This window comes from Elgaria multicarinata, chromosome 3, assembly GCF_023053635.1.
Source record: "Elgaria multicarinata webbii isolate HBS135686 ecotype San Diego chromosome 3, rElgMul1.1.pri, whole genome shotgun sequence".
Classification (NCBI taxonomy): Eukaryota; Metazoa; Chordata; class Lepidosauria; order Squamata; family Anguidae; genus Elgaria; species Elgaria multicarinata.
Genome location: NC_086173.1, coordinates 97,330,521 through 97,349,612, shown reverse-complemented (window position 1 = coordinate 97,349,612; position 19,092 = coordinate 97,330,521). Strand labels below are relative to the sequence as shown.

At 48.3% G+C, this 19,092-nt stretch overlaps 1 protein-coding gene across 3 annotated transcripts in view; it reads right to left on the bottom strand.

Moving 5' to 3' along the window:
• DBN1 (drebrin 1) overlaps positions 1 to 19,092 on the bottom strand; it is a 41,564-nt gene that overhangs the window by 10,690 nt on the left and 11,782 nt on the right. For all 3 annotated transcript variants that reach the window (XM_063120991.1, XM_063120994.1, XM_063120993.1), the window contains exons 2-7: positions 7,200 to 7,255; positions 6,819 to 6,931; positions 4,897 to 4,971; positions 4,260 to 4,406; positions 2,729 to 2,806; positions 2,405 to 2,556 (exon numbers count right to left, since the gene is read on the bottom strand). In XM_063120991.1, the coding sequence (XP_062977061.1) occupies positions 2,405 to 2,556; positions 2,729 to 2,806; positions 4,260 to 4,406; positions 4,897 to 4,971; positions 6,819 to 6,931; positions 7,200 to 7,255 (621 nt within the window). The remainder of the gene's footprint in view (positions 1 to 2,404; positions 2,557 to 2,728; positions 2,807 to 4,259; positions 4,407 to 4,896; positions 4,972 to 6,818; positions 6,932 to 7,199; positions 7,256 to 19,092) is intronic.

Here is a 19,092-nt window from a genome sequence, read left to right as displayed (position 1 = left end):
TTTTCTGATTGCTCTTAATTCCTGCACTCGGAATCATTTTCACTGATCTCCTCTGAGCCCACTCTAAAACTTGCTCAGAGCGTAATTTTTAATAGGGGAGGACTACACAACATTCTGTGCAGGACTACACAACATTCCTGCTACAGTCTAACCAGCAAGGAAGAAGAGTTTGCATGTTTTGTCAAGAACATTACCTTTCAAATCACATCCAATTTGTGCCTCTTATTTTAAAATCGTTCTTAATCTGATCTTCCTTTCCTGTGTGTTACATTTCTACTCTAATTCCTGTTTGCAAACTTATCCAAGATCCACTGTTGCATATAAAAAGGACCAAATATTTATTCTTTTAATCTACCCTACCATAGTCCTTCAGATATGTACCAGAAAATGAACAACGTGAACATATATATATGTCCCATCCAAGCTAGGTTCAGTCTGCCTCGCCAATAAAATCCCACCCATAACAAACAAAAACCTACTTGCTTTAAGTTCTTCACTTGAGAGCCACAACGTGCAATCCTATATATATCTACTCAGAAGTAAGCCCCATTGAGTTCAGTGGGACATATTCCCTCCCGGGTAAGTATATCTAGGACTGTAGCCATACTAATTTTTAACAGTTATGAAACGGAGCTCCCAAAGTCCTTTTAATCCTAGGAAATCATAAAAGATGGACTGTTAATTACACAAATGGAATTCAAAATGGAATCCCAAATAAATAGGGAGGAGATGGCAAAGGCTTATCCTTTCTTGACATCTCTTCAACCTATTCTGTCAGGACACTCGCCAACAGGTGCTCCCTTAATCAAAGAACCCATCCCAACTGTTATCAAAAAAGTAAATCATAGCAAATGCAGGCATCTCACAAGCCAATCTTTATAAATCAGTCTGACCTCCAACACAAAGAAGAGCGATCCAACCATTAGGAAGCCAGTCTGGTAAAGTGCAGTGTTCTCAAATTTACTAGCTCCAGGGAGAGAACCCTTTCCAAATCAACATGACTGCTACGCTACCCCTGCATGTTGCAGAGAATTCTGGGTAATGTTTTAGAGTGCTCAGTCAGGTATAGTGAATATAGTGAGTAACTGGTATACTGACTAGAATCTTGAACTTGGATTGCAAGGTTCATATTCCCACCTGGTGACCATAGGCCAGTCTGTCTTTCAGCCTAACCTACCTCACAGGTAAGTTGGGAGGATGAACAATTTGGAAGAAACACTTATTACCAATGTAATAAGGCTCACTGGGCAAGTGAACTCTCAAAACAGCATAAGGCCAGACCTCCACCGCATCAAATAATCATCTTCGCAGTAAGTTATACTGTTGTTTTTATATTTTTGATGGTTTTTAATTTTGTATACTTTTTAATGTTCACTGTTTTTAACTTTTGTAAACCACCCAGAGAGCTTCGGCTATGGGGCGGTATCTAAATTCAATAAATAAATAAATAAATAAATAACTTTCACTAAAACCAGTACGGGTGGCATAACTTTCAGTAGTAATCAGGAGGCACTTACGGCAGTCTAAACAGAAGGAGGCATGACTGGGCAGCCAATGAGAGAGATCAACGGCATCTTCCAATGAGGAAGTATACCAAAGAGACATCCTTGCTTTGCCAGGTAGCAGGGGCGATTTCTTATTAAGGGCAGGGGGAGCCGTGCCACACCACCGGAAGTCATTCTCTCTCCCTCCCCCCAGAGAAAGGCAAGCCATGTATCGATTGTGCAGGGCTGATCTCTAGCTGCCTTTCCCCCCAACCTCCACTCATGCTGCCAATGACTGGGGCTGGGCAAGCTGGTCCTCGTGAACATGCCTACTTGCTCTCTGTCTCCTCCTTCTGTGGCTAACACCCTCTCCATTCCCACAGATTTCTAGGGCAGCTTGCAGAGAGTCTGGGAGGCCCGCTCTGCTGGATTTCCACATTTCGCCCTGGTTAGTTCCCCCAGAAACAATCAAGATGGCAACTCTCCAACAAGGGATGGGAGAGAAACTATGGCTGACTCGAGGGGCATTCCTATATGGCTTCTTTACCCCACACATAAATGCACAGATTTGCGTTTCAGGGCACATGACGCAGCCGTCCATTTGCTGCAGTGCCGCGTTTTTAACGTGATAATGCGCAAATTCGCTTTTGTGTTTTACTGCGACTTAGGAGATGGGGAAGTAACTCAAATGAAAAACTCCCTGCAGCCCAACCACAAACAGCAAAAGGACATAGGAACCCATAATATCCCAAACCTACTATGTGACACAGAGTAGTGGAAAATTATACCCACAGCTGCCACGGATCTGGGGGATGGAGCAACAGCTGTCTACCCTGGCTGGCCAATAAATCCTGACGTGGCTTCCTCCGTTCCCTTCAAGGCTACCGCCACCGCCGCCAGCCCCCCAGGCTGAAACTTGCCTGTGTTCCTCGATCTGCTCCTCGCGCTCTCGGTAGCGCTTCTCTCGCTCCTCCTGCTCCTGCCTCTCTTGCTCCATGCGTTCTTGCTCGAAACGCAGCCGCTCATCCAGGGCTTTCTTCCGCTCTTCCTCTTTGCGCAGCTCCTCCTCTTTCTGCGGGGAAGGAAGAGGGACTGCAGAGGCCAGCTCTACTCACATCGTGCTGCCCCACCGCAGGCTGATCAGGCATGAAAGCAGGGAGAGCCGGGCTGGCACGTGCGTGTGCGTGTGTGTGTGTCTGGGCCTGACCTGTCCAGAGGCAGGATCCCTTTCGAAAAGCACCTACCTTGGCCTGCTCCCAGAACTGCTCTCGGTTGAGTCGTTTCATCTCCACAGCTGCATCAGTTTTCTGATAGGTGGTGCCCTGGAATTAAGAAATCAAGTCAGGGAAGGTGTGCGTGCATGTTGTGTGCATGCGAGCGTGCGTGGATGTGTGACTGCATTACAAGTCGTGCTGGCTCCAGGCTTTTGGGGGGCCCTTGGGGAAGACACTCTCAAAGGTAGAGTCGTCCATCAGTGGCTCTACCTCCTCACCACCATTGCCTCCAGTTGCTCTTACTCTTTGTCCTCTTTCTCATCATTGCAGCCACTTGTTTGCTTGATAGGCAGAGAGCCAGTGGCAAGGAGGCAGGGGCATCTCCCGACCCTCCTTCTCACCACCACTGTTGTCTGGGCCAGAGCGAACACAGATTGCAATGCATAGGTGTGTGCAGCGCATTTCATTAGGTTGAGCACCCAGGGATTTTTCTTTTTTATGGCAAACATTCATCGACTAATCAATCATAAAGGACATTATTTTTATTCATTTATTTATTAAACACTGGACCCATTCAGAAGACACCTTAAACCATGGCTTTAACCATGGTGAATAAAGCAAAAGGCCTTATTCACCATGGCTAAAGCCATGATTTAAGGTTTCTTCTGAACATGACCTGGCTTTCTGGCTTAACCACCATGGATAAAGCCATGGTTTAAGGTGTCTTCTGAACAGGCCCACTGTGGACACTGATGCCCCGCTCCGCGTTTGGCTAGCATGATCGCGGGAGGTTCATTGCAGGTGGGAAGGGGTAATGAGGAGATGCTCCTTAAGCCCTAGCACTGGTGGGGGCTGACGAGGCCTTCAGGGCCCCTCCTCTTGGTCTTTTTGGAGTGTGGCTCTCGGCAGAGAGGCTCCCACCAGAGCAATTCCTCTTCAGTCCTGCTGCCAGAAGCAATGGTGCTCTCAGAGGCAGCAGTTCTTTGGCGCGGTGGCGGAGCAGCCAGGGGACAGACAGAGGGCTGTTTCTGCTGAGTCTGGATCCCCCTCTGGATCCTTACTCAATGGTCCCCTTAATTCAGCTCATTGCTTGAGAAATTAGGGTGTGCCTGGGCACACCCAGCACACCCCTTGAGCACGCCTATGTTGCAATGGTCGAGAGGAGGAACAAATCCAGGGGGCTCTTGTCAGTGAGCCTCTGTTGGGATGTGGTCTCTTGGTGGGCGCCCGACCATGCCTACCCTTGATGTCATCCCAGATGATGAGCATCTCAGCTGAAAAAGCAGTTGCCAGGTCCTCACTGGAGCACTCTGGCACTAACATGTTTTCATGATGTATAATAATAGCATGGAGGTAACTGGCCAGAAATTCCCCCAGAAACTCTTTAGGGGAGATCATCACTTCTTCTGGAGGATTTCTACTTCACGTGCGACCAGTATAGCACCATGTGGATTGTCACTCCTCTGTAACACCGCCAGCATCACTCTTAGATACAAACAGCTTTCACCCTCAGCCAGGGAACATGAGCTTGGTTTGCTGAAAAGGGAGCAAGGAGCATTACCACCGGCTGGGCGTTCTCATCCTCCCGCAGGCGAAGGCGGTGCAGCACTGGACTGGCGATGCGAGCCAGGCCGTTGGAGAGCCGCTGCCCGATGGCTCCTGGGTCAATGTCTTCCACACTGCTGGCGTTGACAATTACATCCACACCCTGTTAGGACAATCGAATCATACAGAAAGATGGGATGAGGTCTTTTGGGACAAGAAAGCAAGCAGCTGGCCTGAAAGAGGATTGTCAAAACCCACTGACTGGCACAGGCCAACTGCTCGTTATCAATCTATCTGACATCAGAGTGGGCAACTTGGGGCACTTTTCTCCCCCTGAACCCTCCCCATCACCCTTGGGCCACAGTCTGAGGGGCAACCTGAAAATGAAGCTATTTTTTTTTTTTTTTAGGATAAGTGGTACTACGGAGTGCCCCCCCCCCCCAAATCACAGCTTGTTTGCAGGCTACAATTGACCCTTTTGGGGCTCCGTATCCTTATATGGAGCAATTCTGCCCCCACTGCCGCCCTCTTCTGTGAAGCCCAAGTACCATTCCACAAGATGCAAGCTGACAGCTGCCTTGCCATTTGGTTGTAACAGCAGTAGCCTCCCCCATTCCCATCTGTATACCTCTCCCCCACAGCTTGTCACTGACCTGGAAGAACTCTGCCACCTTGGCCACGTGGCTGGCGCAGGCACACTTGCGGGCATCAGCCACATCCTCTCCCACCTGCCAAGCATAAGGAAGCACAGGGATGGGAAACATTAGTGCTGGGAGATGCCTCTCTGTGCTTTGGCAGCAGCAGGCATCTTCTTCAGGCACAGACACAGACACGCACGATCGGAATAGCATCCGGATAGGCCAGAAGGAGCTGCACAGGCGAGCGTGGTGCCAGCACACACAAAAATCCGGTTGCTTTCCCTGGATTTCAGATCTAAAAGCAGGTCCAGCAATTACTTGCCTTGCAAAAGGGGTCGTCTTTATGAGATCAGCGGCATCACGGTGCTAGAAATGTACGGAAGCAACTTCCCTGTCCCTGCTGCTTCTCCTAAAACCTGGAGCATCAGTGCTTGGCAGGAAGGGTTCCTGGGACCATTTACTAAGGACTGGGAACCAGCCCTGGGAGCACATCTTCAGAGTAGGTCCTGCTGCCATAGGGGCAGTGAAAGGGCTCTTGCTAGGGCTACTAGCTCTTCCCCTTTTCTCCTTAGCTGGGAGGTGAATTCAGATGACAATTTGCTACTCAGTGATCACGTAGAAACTCACTGCAAGGCAGGCAGGTACATCTACGTGGAGGTCTAGCTCCCTGCAGCATCCAGCTATGCGGCATCCAGCCTCATGTCATCAAACCCAGGCAACCCAACGGGCATGTGGGGAGCAATAGCAGGGTAATGGTCACCCCACCACGTGGATGCTACTCTCAGCCACCCTGGACAAGCAGCCCACCCCCCATGTTGTCATCTTTCAGCATAGTAAACCTGAAGTAGGACCTTTTAGAGCCACCTTCCCCAATGGCTCTGCTGGCTGGGGATGTTAGGAGTTGTAGTCAAGCACAAGTGGGAGGCACCCAGTTGGGGGAGGCTGCTATGGAGCCTAGCCGTGGCAGCAGGAAGCAGCCAAAACTCCCAGACTCCTGCTGAATTCTTGGAGAATAGCTCTATGCTTTTATTCAGTCTCCCCCGCCCCACCACAAACGTCTGAACTGGGGCAGGGAGGCAGCGTTGTTCCTTTCTGCTTCTCATTTAGTTGCTGTTGCAAATGAGTGATGTCTTCTTTTAAATTGTAAACTATGCTTTATGGAGACTTAAAAAAAATAAACAAATAAACAAAAAAGTCTTTTCAAAAAGCACTATTTAAAGATTATCACTAGCCAGGATATGAGTCAGGTGACATAAGCGTGGGTAGGAAGCAAGTCCTGGAGGAAGTGGGGGCGGGGAGCACAATGTGTGTGTGAGGCCGGATGGCCAGGGAGGGTCCAAACAACTTCCACTAGAGGGCAGTACAGACAAATTAATGGGAGTCCAACAGTCAGCAAAAGTTCTGCGAGAAAGACCAATCTGCATCCCATTGCCCCTCTCAGAGCTGGCCTTATGTGCCCCAGAACCTGGGCAAACACTCCTACCAATCCTCACACATGATGGGGGTACAGAAACTTTATTACACAGAGGTTATCTTCATGTAGGAAATAAGTCATGCATGATTGGGCCCTCAGTTTGAGACCAGAGGGGCCTACTTCCTCCGGACTTCACCATTATGTAACAGTTTCAATAAATTCAACCCAGGCACGTTTTCAACCCTAGTCTGTATGGGGCCGCTAGGATGAGACCCCGAGAGGCCCCTGCGCTTTACGAGTTGCACAGGAGGGAGAATTTCACCTCGTGTGGCTTTTCCCACCAGAGGACTGCAGTGACAGGAAAAGCTGCATCTGCTGGAATTCTAACTCTTAAAGGTACAGACATTCTCCCAGCATGTGGGCAGGTCAATTTTAATCCTGTGGACTACACAGAGATAATAGTTTCCCTTCAGAATAGGGCAAACTGTCCCCCCACCCCACCTTCGTTAGAAGTAGGCCTTACCCAATTAACGAGGACATATTTAGGTAGTGTGGCCTGCGGGTCCTTGACACTGCAGAATCCGTACATCACCTTCTGATTCACAAAATGGCTAGAGAGCTCTTGTAGGCCACCAGCTGGGGAAAGAAAGCAACACATTCATGGGATACAGGCAATTGCCCCAAACCCTTCTGGCTTTTTTTACTTCTTCTTTTTGGATGGGGAAGGACACATATTAAAAGTAAAATGCTCCCTCAACCTTTTGGGTATATCCATGTAACTCCCCAATGAAACCCCGTCTGCCCTCTCGAAGAACAGTGGCAAATATAAATGGCTAGGACTGGAGAGCCAAAGCAGCATAAGGTTGCCTGACAAAGAGGTACAGGCACAGGCAGAAATACTCACTTCCTGAGGCAGCCAATTTCAGGTTATCAGAGTCATCTTCGTAGGTGTACAAAGCCCTGGAAGACAGAGAATCATGCAAACAGGTTGGGAGAAACAGGTCCTGTAAGCAGAGGAGTAAATCCTTTGCTACCCCAATTCTGCACAAAGGAAACAAAGATTCAGAGCTAAGAAAAGCTGGATGCTAGGAACTGCACAATTTAGGGATATTAAAGCAGATTTTGCATATGTTGGCCTATTTTACACAATTTATTCTGCTGCTGTAGAATAAAGGAAGGGCAAGGAACTCTGTAATATACTGAAGGCACACCACCTAGCCCTGTGGATTCAAATATCTCAGGTAGGAGTGATCCTCATCCCCACATCTTCACAGCCCACAACATCTAAAAATGTGGGTTTCCTCCTCCTCCTCCTCCTCCTCAATGAAAGCTGAGTCTATGGATGTTGAATTCTGTACCTAATACCAAATTCTGCATTTCTATGGCACTTGGGCAGGATGCACAAAACACAGTCTTGTGGCACCTTAGAGATTAACATATTAATTATGGTATAAGCTTCCATAGACTACATGCTACTTCATCAGATGCATAAAGTGTTATCTTGAGTTTCAGGTATATAGGCATGTGTGACTGGGAGTGGGTGGGTGTTATAAACAGTGAGATAAGAGGGAAATGAAATGCAGAAAGTACAGACAGTGACATCATATTATTGATCAGGGCCATTCACAAAAGAGTTGTTGCTGATACCATTCGAGCATTGGGAAAGTCAATTAACACATGGAGGGGCAATTAACACATGGAGGGGCCTCTGGACAGAAGGCTCCCAGCCCTGCCAGTCAAATGGCTTTGTGCACCTATTTTTCCTCAGCGGATTTGTTGTTAAGAAAAAATACAGAATGCTGTGGGAAAGCACAGGAGGGCTATGAATTGAAGGCAAGGTTTGCCCCCCACCCTAAACCTCTGTGCTTGAGGAAGGATATAAGCCTCATCTGAAAGTACCCATAGTATGATTTTTATTTATTTATTATTTCAGAAACCCTTTATCCCAATTCAAGCTGCAGTAGATGGGAATGTTTTGCCCCCCCACCCCCAACTTTTAGGCTGGCTATGAGCCTGGTCAGTAACAAGAGTGTCCTGGTAGGCAGAAGTGTCCTCTTGGTGGTTTTTGAATATTGCCTTTTCTGATTTCAGTTCCGAATCCACCTAAGGCTAGAAAGGCTTTGCTGTAATTTAAAAGGCAACGATGTATTGTCAAAAGAACATCTCTTACTTGAGAGAGACCCTAGATAGATGATAGAACCCAGGACTGGTTTGTGCAGAAAGGTTGATCTGGCAATGCTGCGAGGAGGGAGGGGGGCTCCCCTAGTTGTCAGCTGATACATTTACTCAAGATGAGTGACGGCCAGGCAGGCCAGGTTTAGCAAAGATGTTTGCTCTGTGAATCCCTCCCCTCCAGCCCCATCCGCCGCCTTGTTTTCCTAATCCAGCCTTCCCCAATTTGGCACTCTCCAGTTACTGTTGAACTCCAACTCCCATCATGCTGACACAGCAGGGTCATTGGCCACACTGGCTGGGGATGATGGGAGTTGTAACCCAACACTTCTGGAGGGCGCTGGCTTGCGGAAGGCGGTCTGAAACTAAGAGAAAATGCCTCACTGCGAGGCAAGGCAAACTAACCCTCTCGCCTCCTTAAACGTTGCATTGGTAATGTAGGAACTGTTCGTCACGTACAAAGCTGTGAGGCAGAGGAAGGGGGCTTCCATCAAACGGGAACAAATTAATGATGAGGGGGAGGGAAGGAGGAGAGAGAGAGGGAGGGAGGGAGAGAGAAGCCTTTTCCCTCCGGTACAGTTGCCCACCTGGAGAGTAAGACCCACACATGTTGCCAGCAGCGACCTGCTTGCCCAATAAGCATGTGATGGGAGGGGGAGGAGAGAGAAAATAGTGAAATTAAAAGCAGCTGCAGCAGCATATCAATGAGGCATCCTGGTTTGTGTGAAGGGGCCTCCATGGAGATGGTCTCTAAGATACCGCCCTCTCTTGCATATCTACTCAGGAGGGTCCACTCCCTCCCTACCCTTGCCAATCAGCCAGCAGGGATCAGGTCCGAATGCTTTCACACTCCCTACCCAAGTGCACAGGGTTCTGTTCTCTTTGCCACCTCATTTCAGGCCCTCCTGGGAAGAGGAAGGAAGGAGCAAGGAGAATTGGTCCAGGCTGTGTGGGTGGAGAGACTGAAATCACAGCTTATCATGGCAACCAGCATCCTTCTGTCACCATGGCAACCACACTGCCAACCAGCTGGGACACAGTTTGGATGACGCCGACGATGGTGATTTACAGGGGAGTTATGTGTGTGTGTGTGTGTGTGTGTGTGATTTCAATGGCAGCTGGCCGTGTTCTGTTCCTACCACGTGCAGTGCCATGATCGCATCATAGATCAGGAGGCACCTGCCCCACTGTGCATTTCCAGGGCTATAGTGGGAGTTTGCTGAGTTGCGTCTCTTTGGGGACATCATGCGCTCCATTTGCTGAATTGCCAAATTCTTCTGCTGTTCACATTCCAATGCAGACTGGGGCTTCATCTGCCCCCAATCCCTTGGTACGGAATCCTACTAGAGTCACAGGAAGAACTCATAGAATCATAGAATAGTAGAGTTGGAAGAGGCCTTTAAGGCCATCGAGTCCAACCCCCTGCTCAATGCAGGAATCCACCTTAAAGCATACCTGACAGATGGCGGTCCAGCTGCTGATGTCCAGCATGGCCTGGATGCATTTACTCCTCAATTCCATCTCCTCAATAGCCACATTTCCTGAAAACGTTGACTTCATCTGATAGGTTTCCCCCATCATCAGTTCCCCCTTTGCTGCTCAGTGATAAATTTAGTTCAGACTTCCCCAACCTGATGCCCTCCAGATGCTCAGGTATCCTGGGAATTGTAGTCCAAATCATCTGAATGGCACCAGGTTGGAGGAGGCTGGCTTCTAATTTAGTCCTTTGTTTGCTATGGGAGGATGGTGAATTATTAGCAAGCCCAAGAACTGACAAAGCAGCAGGCTCAAGGTCATATGCTTTCCCCTTCAATTCACCACCCACAGAGGGGTTTTATAACCCTGTGCAGGCAGGAAAAGATCCAGAAAGTTGCAGCATTAGAGGCCCACCTCTTGTGCTGTGTTTGGCCTTTTATTCATTCATTCATTCATTCGTTACATCATATGTACCCCACCTTTCTTCCAAGGAGCATGATCCTCTTCCTCTCCATTTTATCCTTACAACAACCCTGTGAAGTAGGTTATGCTGAGAGTCAGTGATTGGCCCATAGTTACCCACTCAGCTTCACAGCTGAGTGGGGATTTGAACCCGGGTCTTCCCAGTCCCCAACCAACACTCTAACCACTACAAGACTGATGTATCTATTCTTTGAAGAATCCAAATTATGTCATACTGGGCAGCTGCCTGCCTGCAATATACCCCACCCCCTCACCCCCACAATCACTTGTGCCCACAATTCCCAGAATGTCAGACTGTCCCCTTTGCAGAGGCCAGATCAGTTGCCAGGGAAGGCTTGAGCTCTGTCCCCACCTAAAGTTTTGCATGCATCTTGACTGGATGCAAACCTGCCTTCCATTCCTCAAATGGGTTCCTTGGAGGAATGTGCTTGATAGATAGGGGTGCCATTCTATCATTGTTATGGGAGGGGCTTGTTGTAGTTAGGGCTTCCTGGCTTAGAGCCTGGATTACCCCATTGATCTACCGGGCCTGGTGCTTGGAAGGAGGTTGCCAGCTGGCTTGTCTCCCTTTTGTCACAGTTACTGTAGGGGAATGCTCTGCAGCACATTTATTTCTCTGCTCAGGATCAGGGAGGCTTGCTAGGGCCAAATTGTCAGATATCCCAACATGCGTGGATGGGCTATTCCAGCCTTCCCTAACCAAGAGCCCTCCAGGAGGGTTGGGCTACAATTCCCAGCATCCCCCAGCCAGGTTGGGAAGGCTGGGCTCTTCCTTCACTAACACAGATGGAAAAAAGAAATCTGTTCTTGTATATTTAGAATGATCAAGACAAGCTCAAGAAAGAGGCTGCTGGCCACATCCATGGGCTTTGCAAAAATTGGGAAGGCCTCGGTGCATGTAGCTCTTTTTAGCCTTTCAGAGCTGCTGGCGGCCCATGGCATGATGGACCTGGTTTTATTCCTGGCTATCCTTGCCTTCCATGCAGCCGATAATTCGACAGGTCATCCTCTGTTTGCTGAAAACACCTCCATCAGCTGAAAGCCAGCTGCCGGCTGGATCTCAGAATAGCATATTTTTATCCAAACATCCTGGAGGGACACTCCAAATGTTTGGATGAGATTGAATGAGAATGATGTTAAACACAATATTGCATCTGATTTGTCAGAAGGGTTTCTTGTTTTATTTTTTGTAAAAGCAAAAAGCAAAAAAGCAGGGGAGCGTGAGAGGAGAAGAGAAGAGAGATTGGGAACTGTGGTGTCAATTCAATGGTGTTCAACAGAGCTACGATGTTCCGATATAAAGGTCATCTCTTGAAACAAAGGACGTCTGGTAACCATGGCTCATACTGACATGAAATCACATGGAGCATAGGCTGAAAGTATTTTATCCATCACATTTCTGTGGAAGGGGCTGTAGTTTTGTGGTAGGGCACACACTTTGCCTGAGAACATGGAGAGTCACTATAAGTCTGAGTAGACCAGACTGCCCCATCCTGGTACCCTCCAGATCTCCTGGACTACAATTCCTATCAGCCCAAACCAGCACAGCTGGTTGAGGAAAACTGGAGTAGACAATATTGGGATGGATGGACAAAGAGACTGCCTTTGTATAAGGCTGATTCCTATGCCTGCTCTTCCTCTAAAGCAGCCTTCCCCAATGTGGTGCCCTCCACATTATTTTGGTCTTCCAACTCCCATCAGCCTCAGACAGAACGGCCAGTGATGAGGAATGCTGGTGGTTGTTGACTAAAACCAACTTGGTGGAGAGCACCGTGTTGGGGAAAGGTTCTTTGTCCATCTATGCCACTATTACTCCAGTCTGGGTTGGGGATGATGGGAGTTGTAGTCCAACACATCTAGAGCACACCAGGCTGCTCTAAGGAGCACAAGCAACATGCAGGGTGCAGGGCCTCTTTTCACATTATTCTCATCATGAACTTGAGAAGATACATTAGGTTGGGACACAATGACTGGCCAAAGATGACCCAATGAGTATCATGGCTGCGCAGGGGTCTGATCTTCGCTCTCCTCGGTCCAAGTCCAGCATTCTCCCCCAGAGGCTCTTAGTTTAGATCCTTGGATGAGCTGGATGACTGGAGTTTAGATATGGGAAGTACTACACTGTATTCCATTTTTTATCATCTTAAACCAAGTAATTTTGGTTTGGTCCCTATCTAAGCTACCTCACGAGGATCGTTGAGAGGATAAAACAGGATAACCCTCCCTACACCACACTGAGCTCCTTAGAGAAAAGCCAGGACACAAACATGACAAACTAAATCAATATCACCAAATCCCCATCCTATTTATTTCCTAAAGAGAAAGCACCTAGTTTTCCTTTCCCAGCACATTACTTATTATGATCCCTTGATTTCTGTTATGGAAGTATGGAGGGCAAATCAGAGTTTGCTTTTTTCCTGGCCCATTCATTATTTTAGAGCTCAATTCCTATGCATTCTGTTTAGACGGGGGTGGGGAGGGAGTCTTTCAACTCCCAGCATTCTGGGGTTTGTGCCCTTAAAAGATTTTTGTTAGGGACAACCAGAACCGAACCAGAAGCTACAATACTCAGGTTTACCCTTTTCTTCATTCATATATCCGTGTGCTCAGAGCTGCCCCTCCCATACTGCAAGGTGAAGCAATCTGCTTTAGTTGGCACAAGAGGGATGGGGCCGGGATGGAATCAGGACTTGGTTTCTGAGTGGTGCAGCAATTTGGGGCGGGGGGGGCGGGCGGGGAGGGGGTTGACCCCAGCAAGGATGGCTGGTGACATCTGAACTCTGCTTCAAGCAGCAAAATGTCTTGAGTCAGTACTGTGTGTAATACTAGGATATGCAAATTGTGGACAAAAGAGCGTATGTGTACAAGTGCAGAATGGGTCATCCGGCACAGAATTTGGTCTCCTAAGACACAATATTTTTGTCGTTGTTGTTTAGTCAAGATTCTAGCTAAAACGATTGTAGGGATGAACTTGACCCTGTAGGCAGAGTTTGATGTTTGTGTTCAGATGGGGCTTCTGCTGATTAGTGAGATTCTGGAATAATGCCCACACCACTGTCTGCCTCATGGCTCCTATTCTCCATCCTCCTGCCCACTTATTCAACGCTCTTCCTGCTATCTCAATTCCACCCCTCCCCTGCCACCCAACTCTTGCCTCAAGACTGCAAATCCTTTTGATAACATGATCATTACAGAAGCAGAATTATGCAAAATGTAGGCATAAAAATAATTTAGTTTGCATAATTTATTCCAAGCATATCATTTGTACTTCTTTGGTACAGAGTGCATATAGCCTTGACAATGACTAGGTTCACACAACATGACAATCCACTCTTAAGGTTGAGTATGAGTTGAGTATGGATTGTCATTGAACCGTGAATTGTTGTTGAAATGTGGGTTGTTGTGTTTTGTGAACCCATGGTTTGTTAACCACAAATCCACAAAGAGAATTTATGATTTCTTGTTTGGTATGAACTGTGGGTTGTGATTAACGAACCATGGTTTGTTAAGAGTGGCTAGGTTCACACAAACACAACAACCTGTTTCAACAACAATCCATACTCAGCTTTGAGGATAGGTTGTCACGTTGTGTGAACCCGATTATATGGAAGTACTACCACCAATCCATTGACAGTGACTTAGGATGTAATGACACATTACTAGGGACCACAGCTCAGCCCCATCTGTGCTAAAGTGGGGGTATTTCAGGGCAGAACTAGTGGGCACTCAACACATCTTGCAAAACATCAGTTCTCCCATGCAAACTAGAGTCTTGGCGCTGGCTTGACACAAACCAGTTCTACTCCCCAACCGGTTTTAATCTCTTCCCTGTGCCCCCAAACCAGACAAGCCCAGCTGAAGCAGAAACAACCCTTTCTACACCCCTAGGGCATTTGCAGAGAGTAACTGGCAGGTTCAGGAAGAATTAGCCCCTCTGCATTACTTTGGCACACATGGGTTTGGGGACAGGCATTTGTTGAAGTTGTGTGTATTTCCACCTTTTAGAACCCCTTACCCAAATTCCATCCTATTGCCCCATGGATCCTATCTAGTCTGGGTTCAGGCCCAGTTTGGAGACTGAAACAGCATTGGCAGATGACCTGTATCAGGAGTGAGATAGGGGGAGTGCATCCCTGCTGGTCCTCTTGGTGACATTTGCTACCATCCGCCAGGGCCCCTTTTTGGGATGTTTGGTTGCTTTGGAACTTGGTGGGGGGCACTCATTTGAAGCGGCTCTACTCCCACCTGGTTAAATGTTCCCAGAAGGTGGTGCTGGGGGAGTATTGCTCGCCCTTCCCCCTTGGCCACTGATCTATGGCAGCCTTCTCCAACCTGGTGCCCTCCAGACGTGTTGGACTACGACTCCCAACATCCACAGCCACCATGGCCTATGACTTTGCTGACCCAGGATGGTGGGACTTGTAGGACACCAGGTTGAGGAAGGCTGGCCCTATGGGGTTCCTCGTGGCTCTTTCTTTTAACACTGACGTGAAGCCGCTGGGAGAGCTCATCAGGTACTTGGGGTTATGCTGTTGACCTGCAGCTCCACTTCTTTTTTAGGCAATGCCAAAGACGCTGTGAAGTCCTGGACTGTTGCCTGGTTTCAGAGATGGATTGGACGTGAGCTAAAAAGCTAACACTCAGCCCAGACAAAGCAGAGAGGTCCTGATGGTCAACAGACAATCTACTCTGAGGTTGGGAGAACAGTTTGTTCTGGGTGGTGTTGCACACTCTCAGAAATATTAGGTTCTCAGTTTGGGGATACTCCTGGATGCTCACTTGGCTGCTGTGACCAGGAGTGCTTTTGCCCATCTTTATCTGGTGCACCAATTGTGCCCTTCCTGGAGAAGACATATCTGGCCACAGTGGCACATACTGTAGGCCATTCTGAATTTAGGCTACTGCAATGCACTCTAAGCGAGGCTGCCCTTAAAGAATATTCAGAAACTGCAGCAGCTACAACATGCTGCAGCCAGATTGTTTTCTGGTGTGAAGTTTATAGACCATATTACACTGGTTGTATACAAACTGCACTGGCTCCTGTTTTGTTTCAAGGCCCAGTTCAAATTGCTGGTACTTACCAATAAAACCCTAAATGGCATGGGGCCAGGATATCTGAAAAACCACATCCTCCCATATGGCGCTTCCCAATCTTCTTTTGAGGCCCTGCTATATTTCTCACCACTAAAAGAGGCTAGGTTGGTAAGAACGCAGGACAGGGCCTTTCTGTAATAGCACCCTGACCGTGGAACTCCAGCCTAAGGGAGGGTGGACTGGTATAGTGACAAATGGGCAGCAAAAATGTTCTTATCCCATGCAACTTTTAAAAGTTTTTAGTATGTGACAGGTTTAACTCCACAAGATAGATAGATAGATAGATATTGCATTGCATTGTATTCTTTCAAATATTTGAATTGTATTTTATTTCATTATTGTTTCTATGGCATTTTAGTATTTTAACTGTTTGGAATTTAACCAGAGAATATTGGTTATTGGCTGGATCAGATATGTAACAAACAAACAAATAAATATTGCTCTGTTTTAATCTTTTTCATTCTTCAAAATTGTTTCAATACTTTCTTTTGTTTTAATGTGATGTTTTGTACAGCACCTTGAGGCTCTTGTGAGGGCCAAAAGACAGTTTATAAACATTCAAATAAATATATAATTAAAAAAAGAAAAGAAACAGAAAAGGCTCCCATCTGCACCAGATGCTACATAGCAGGCTGAGAGATGATCCTTGCCAAAGCCGTAGCACCTAAATCAGGAATGGGGGTTGTCTGGCCCTCCAGATGTTGATGGACTGCAAACCCCATCAGCACTAGCAGCATAGCCAATGGCGATAGAGGATGGGTTTTGCAGTCCAACATCAAGACAGCCACACATTCCCCACCCGTGACCCAAACCTTCCCAAGCCCACTAAAAGCTGCAGAAAGAAACACAGGCTCCAACCACAAGTTTCTAAAGAACTCGTGGCTTCCTCTGTCTCCGCCCAGGAGCAAGCAGGCCCTGGCTTCGGCAGGAGTTTCTCAACTTGTGCTACTAGGAATGTTACGAGGGACCCTGCAATTCTCTGCTCCCCACTTCCAGTGAATGCACCAGAAAAGCTGCAGCACCAGCAGGCTCACTGTGCAGAGAATGTGCCGGCTCAGCGTTTCTAAGGAGGTGGGTGCTGCACCCAGCCCAGGCAAGGAGAGAAGGAAGCCGAGCTGGGGGGAAAACCTTCGAAACCCAGTGTATAAAGGCAGGAGAAGATTCAACGCGAAGTCCGGAATTAGCCACGGCCGAAAGACAATCCACCCACACCATGATTGTCAGACCCTGCACGCTCACGATGCCCTGGAAGGGCTTGAGGGAGGGAATGGAGGTGACATAGCTGGAACAGGGATTGGCACCCAAAGGCGTCAACAAAGCTGGCCAAGGCGGGAAGAGAAAAGGGCTGAAGGAGAAAGCAGCAGTCGGGTGGGATGCTAAACCTCTGGCTCGGGATTCACTTTGCAAGGTCCTTGCACACGCCCCAGCTTCACTTCCCAGAGCCCAGGGCACGGGGCTGCCATGTGCAGGCAATGCCCTTCCCAAGGCGGGCTGGGCCGGGCAAGAGCCAACGCTGCAGGGAGCCAGACACAGATAATGGCACAAATGAGATCGACTCTAATCCAAAAAGCCAAATCCCCTAATTGGCAGCTCAGGACAAGGCTCTTTCCTGGAATGCAGCTGCTGTCGAAGACGGCGCTCAGACGCACCTCTGGGCCCAGACAGCAACACAGGAAGGAGAGATCCTGAACTCCAGTGGCCTTAAAGGGCATGCAACAGATTGGTCTGGTCCACACAGGACCTCAGACAGCGCAGGCAAATATGCCGGGGGTGTTCACAGACGCTCCAGAGGGCGGCAAGGTGGGCCAGGCCTCTCAGGCAACAGAGGCTGAGGAAGCTGGGAAAAGGTGCCACAGAACTGGAGGTACCTCAGAGATCATCTAGCCCAACCCCCTGCTCAGTAAAGGCTATGCACATCAGGGTACAGCCACAGCAGTCCTGACAGATGGCCCTCTGGCCTCTGCTAAAATACCTTCACTGAAGAAAAACCCACAACACTATGGCTTTGCTTGGAGTAACAGCCCTTCAGTTATACCCCACTGCCTACAGAGGTCCACAGATATTGTTGTGCCCGGGAGCTCCCAATAGCCTAATGGTGGCCCTGAGGACATTCACCAGACATCAGGCCAAAGGTTAAGCGGGTTACAGTCCTTCTCGAAGGAGCTTCTGCAACAGTTTACTGAAACCTTTCCCTACCTGGTGCCTTCTAGATTGTTGGACTACAATTCCCAGAGCATGTGGGCTGAGTATGCAGGGAGTTGTAGTCCAACACCAGGCTGGAGGGCACCAGGTTGAGGAAGGCTGGCTTATGGCTTCAAGGTTCCCAGGTGGTCCAGCTTTGTGCAAGACAACTGATGCCCACTGCAAACCTGGCCTGATGAGTCCCCTACATTATATAGTATCCTCATGGTCCATCTATAGATAGAACAGCTCCTCTCTACCCTCACCACGGCTTGTATTATTTCTTTTGGCCGCCTAGCCCCTAAGACAGAGGCTGGAGATTAGTAGGTCGGAATACCTTCCACGCAGACTGGGGAGTCTGTTTTGATGGAACAATGAGTCTGAATTAACAGACGCAGCTGAATGTTCACAAACTCAGGCCGAAGCACGTGGCTCAGAACGAAGACAGGGCAGGCTGTGGCCCGGCGAGCCAGCTGGGGATGTGGGCTCATCAGAAAGCAAGGGGATTTAGGGGCCTTCCAGACAATGTGGTTTTCAGACGGGCAGTGAGCTCCATGAGCAATTTGCTGGCCGCTCGCCAGATGATGTCGCCCCAGTAAATGTGTCCCTTGTGCAGGGTGGGAAAGAACCAGAGCTTCCCAGAACTCAACCCACTCAGTTCAATTGCTGAGAATCCGAGATTCTCTCCCTCGGCAGCAGGCCGACTGCGTTGACGGTGTATCAGAGGCAGTGATGAGGAGCATCAGGAATGCACTCCTGATACAGAATGAGAGTCTATATATTAAGAGTAATAGTTGCTGGAGTGATAAGAGTGTTAGCCTATATTCGACGTATTATCAGTTTGCAGCTTTAGGTGTGTGCAGTAGTATCATAGGCAGTAATTAGTTACTACCCATGCGATCCCCATGACCTGCTTGATTATGCTTCTCGATATGTGAGGTTCCATATCATGTACCATTCCCATCTAAAGTCCCAGGTACAAAAGGCAGCTGCCCCAGTTCCCAATGAATCAGTAAAACAGGTTCTTTCCTCGTCCAAGAAATCTCCACACTAGCAAAGACGTGCATGTCCGACGGCCAGGCTCACAACACAATCCATCTGGTTCACCATGCTGAAGGATGCAACGACCCCGGTGAGACGACACACTAAGCCATGGGGGTTAAGCATCTTGAACGAAACATTATGGCTCAGCGTGTCATGTGAACCATTCCTAACCATGGTGGCTACCTCACCACAGTTTAAACACTTTCACTAACCATTTGCTGCAAAGGGGTTAGCGGTCTAACAATGGTTTAGTGTGTTGTCTGAACAGGCCCATTGTGTATTGGGGAAAAGCAGGAAGATCAACATAGAGCAACACAACCAGCTTAGCAGCTAAAATTTAGTAGAAG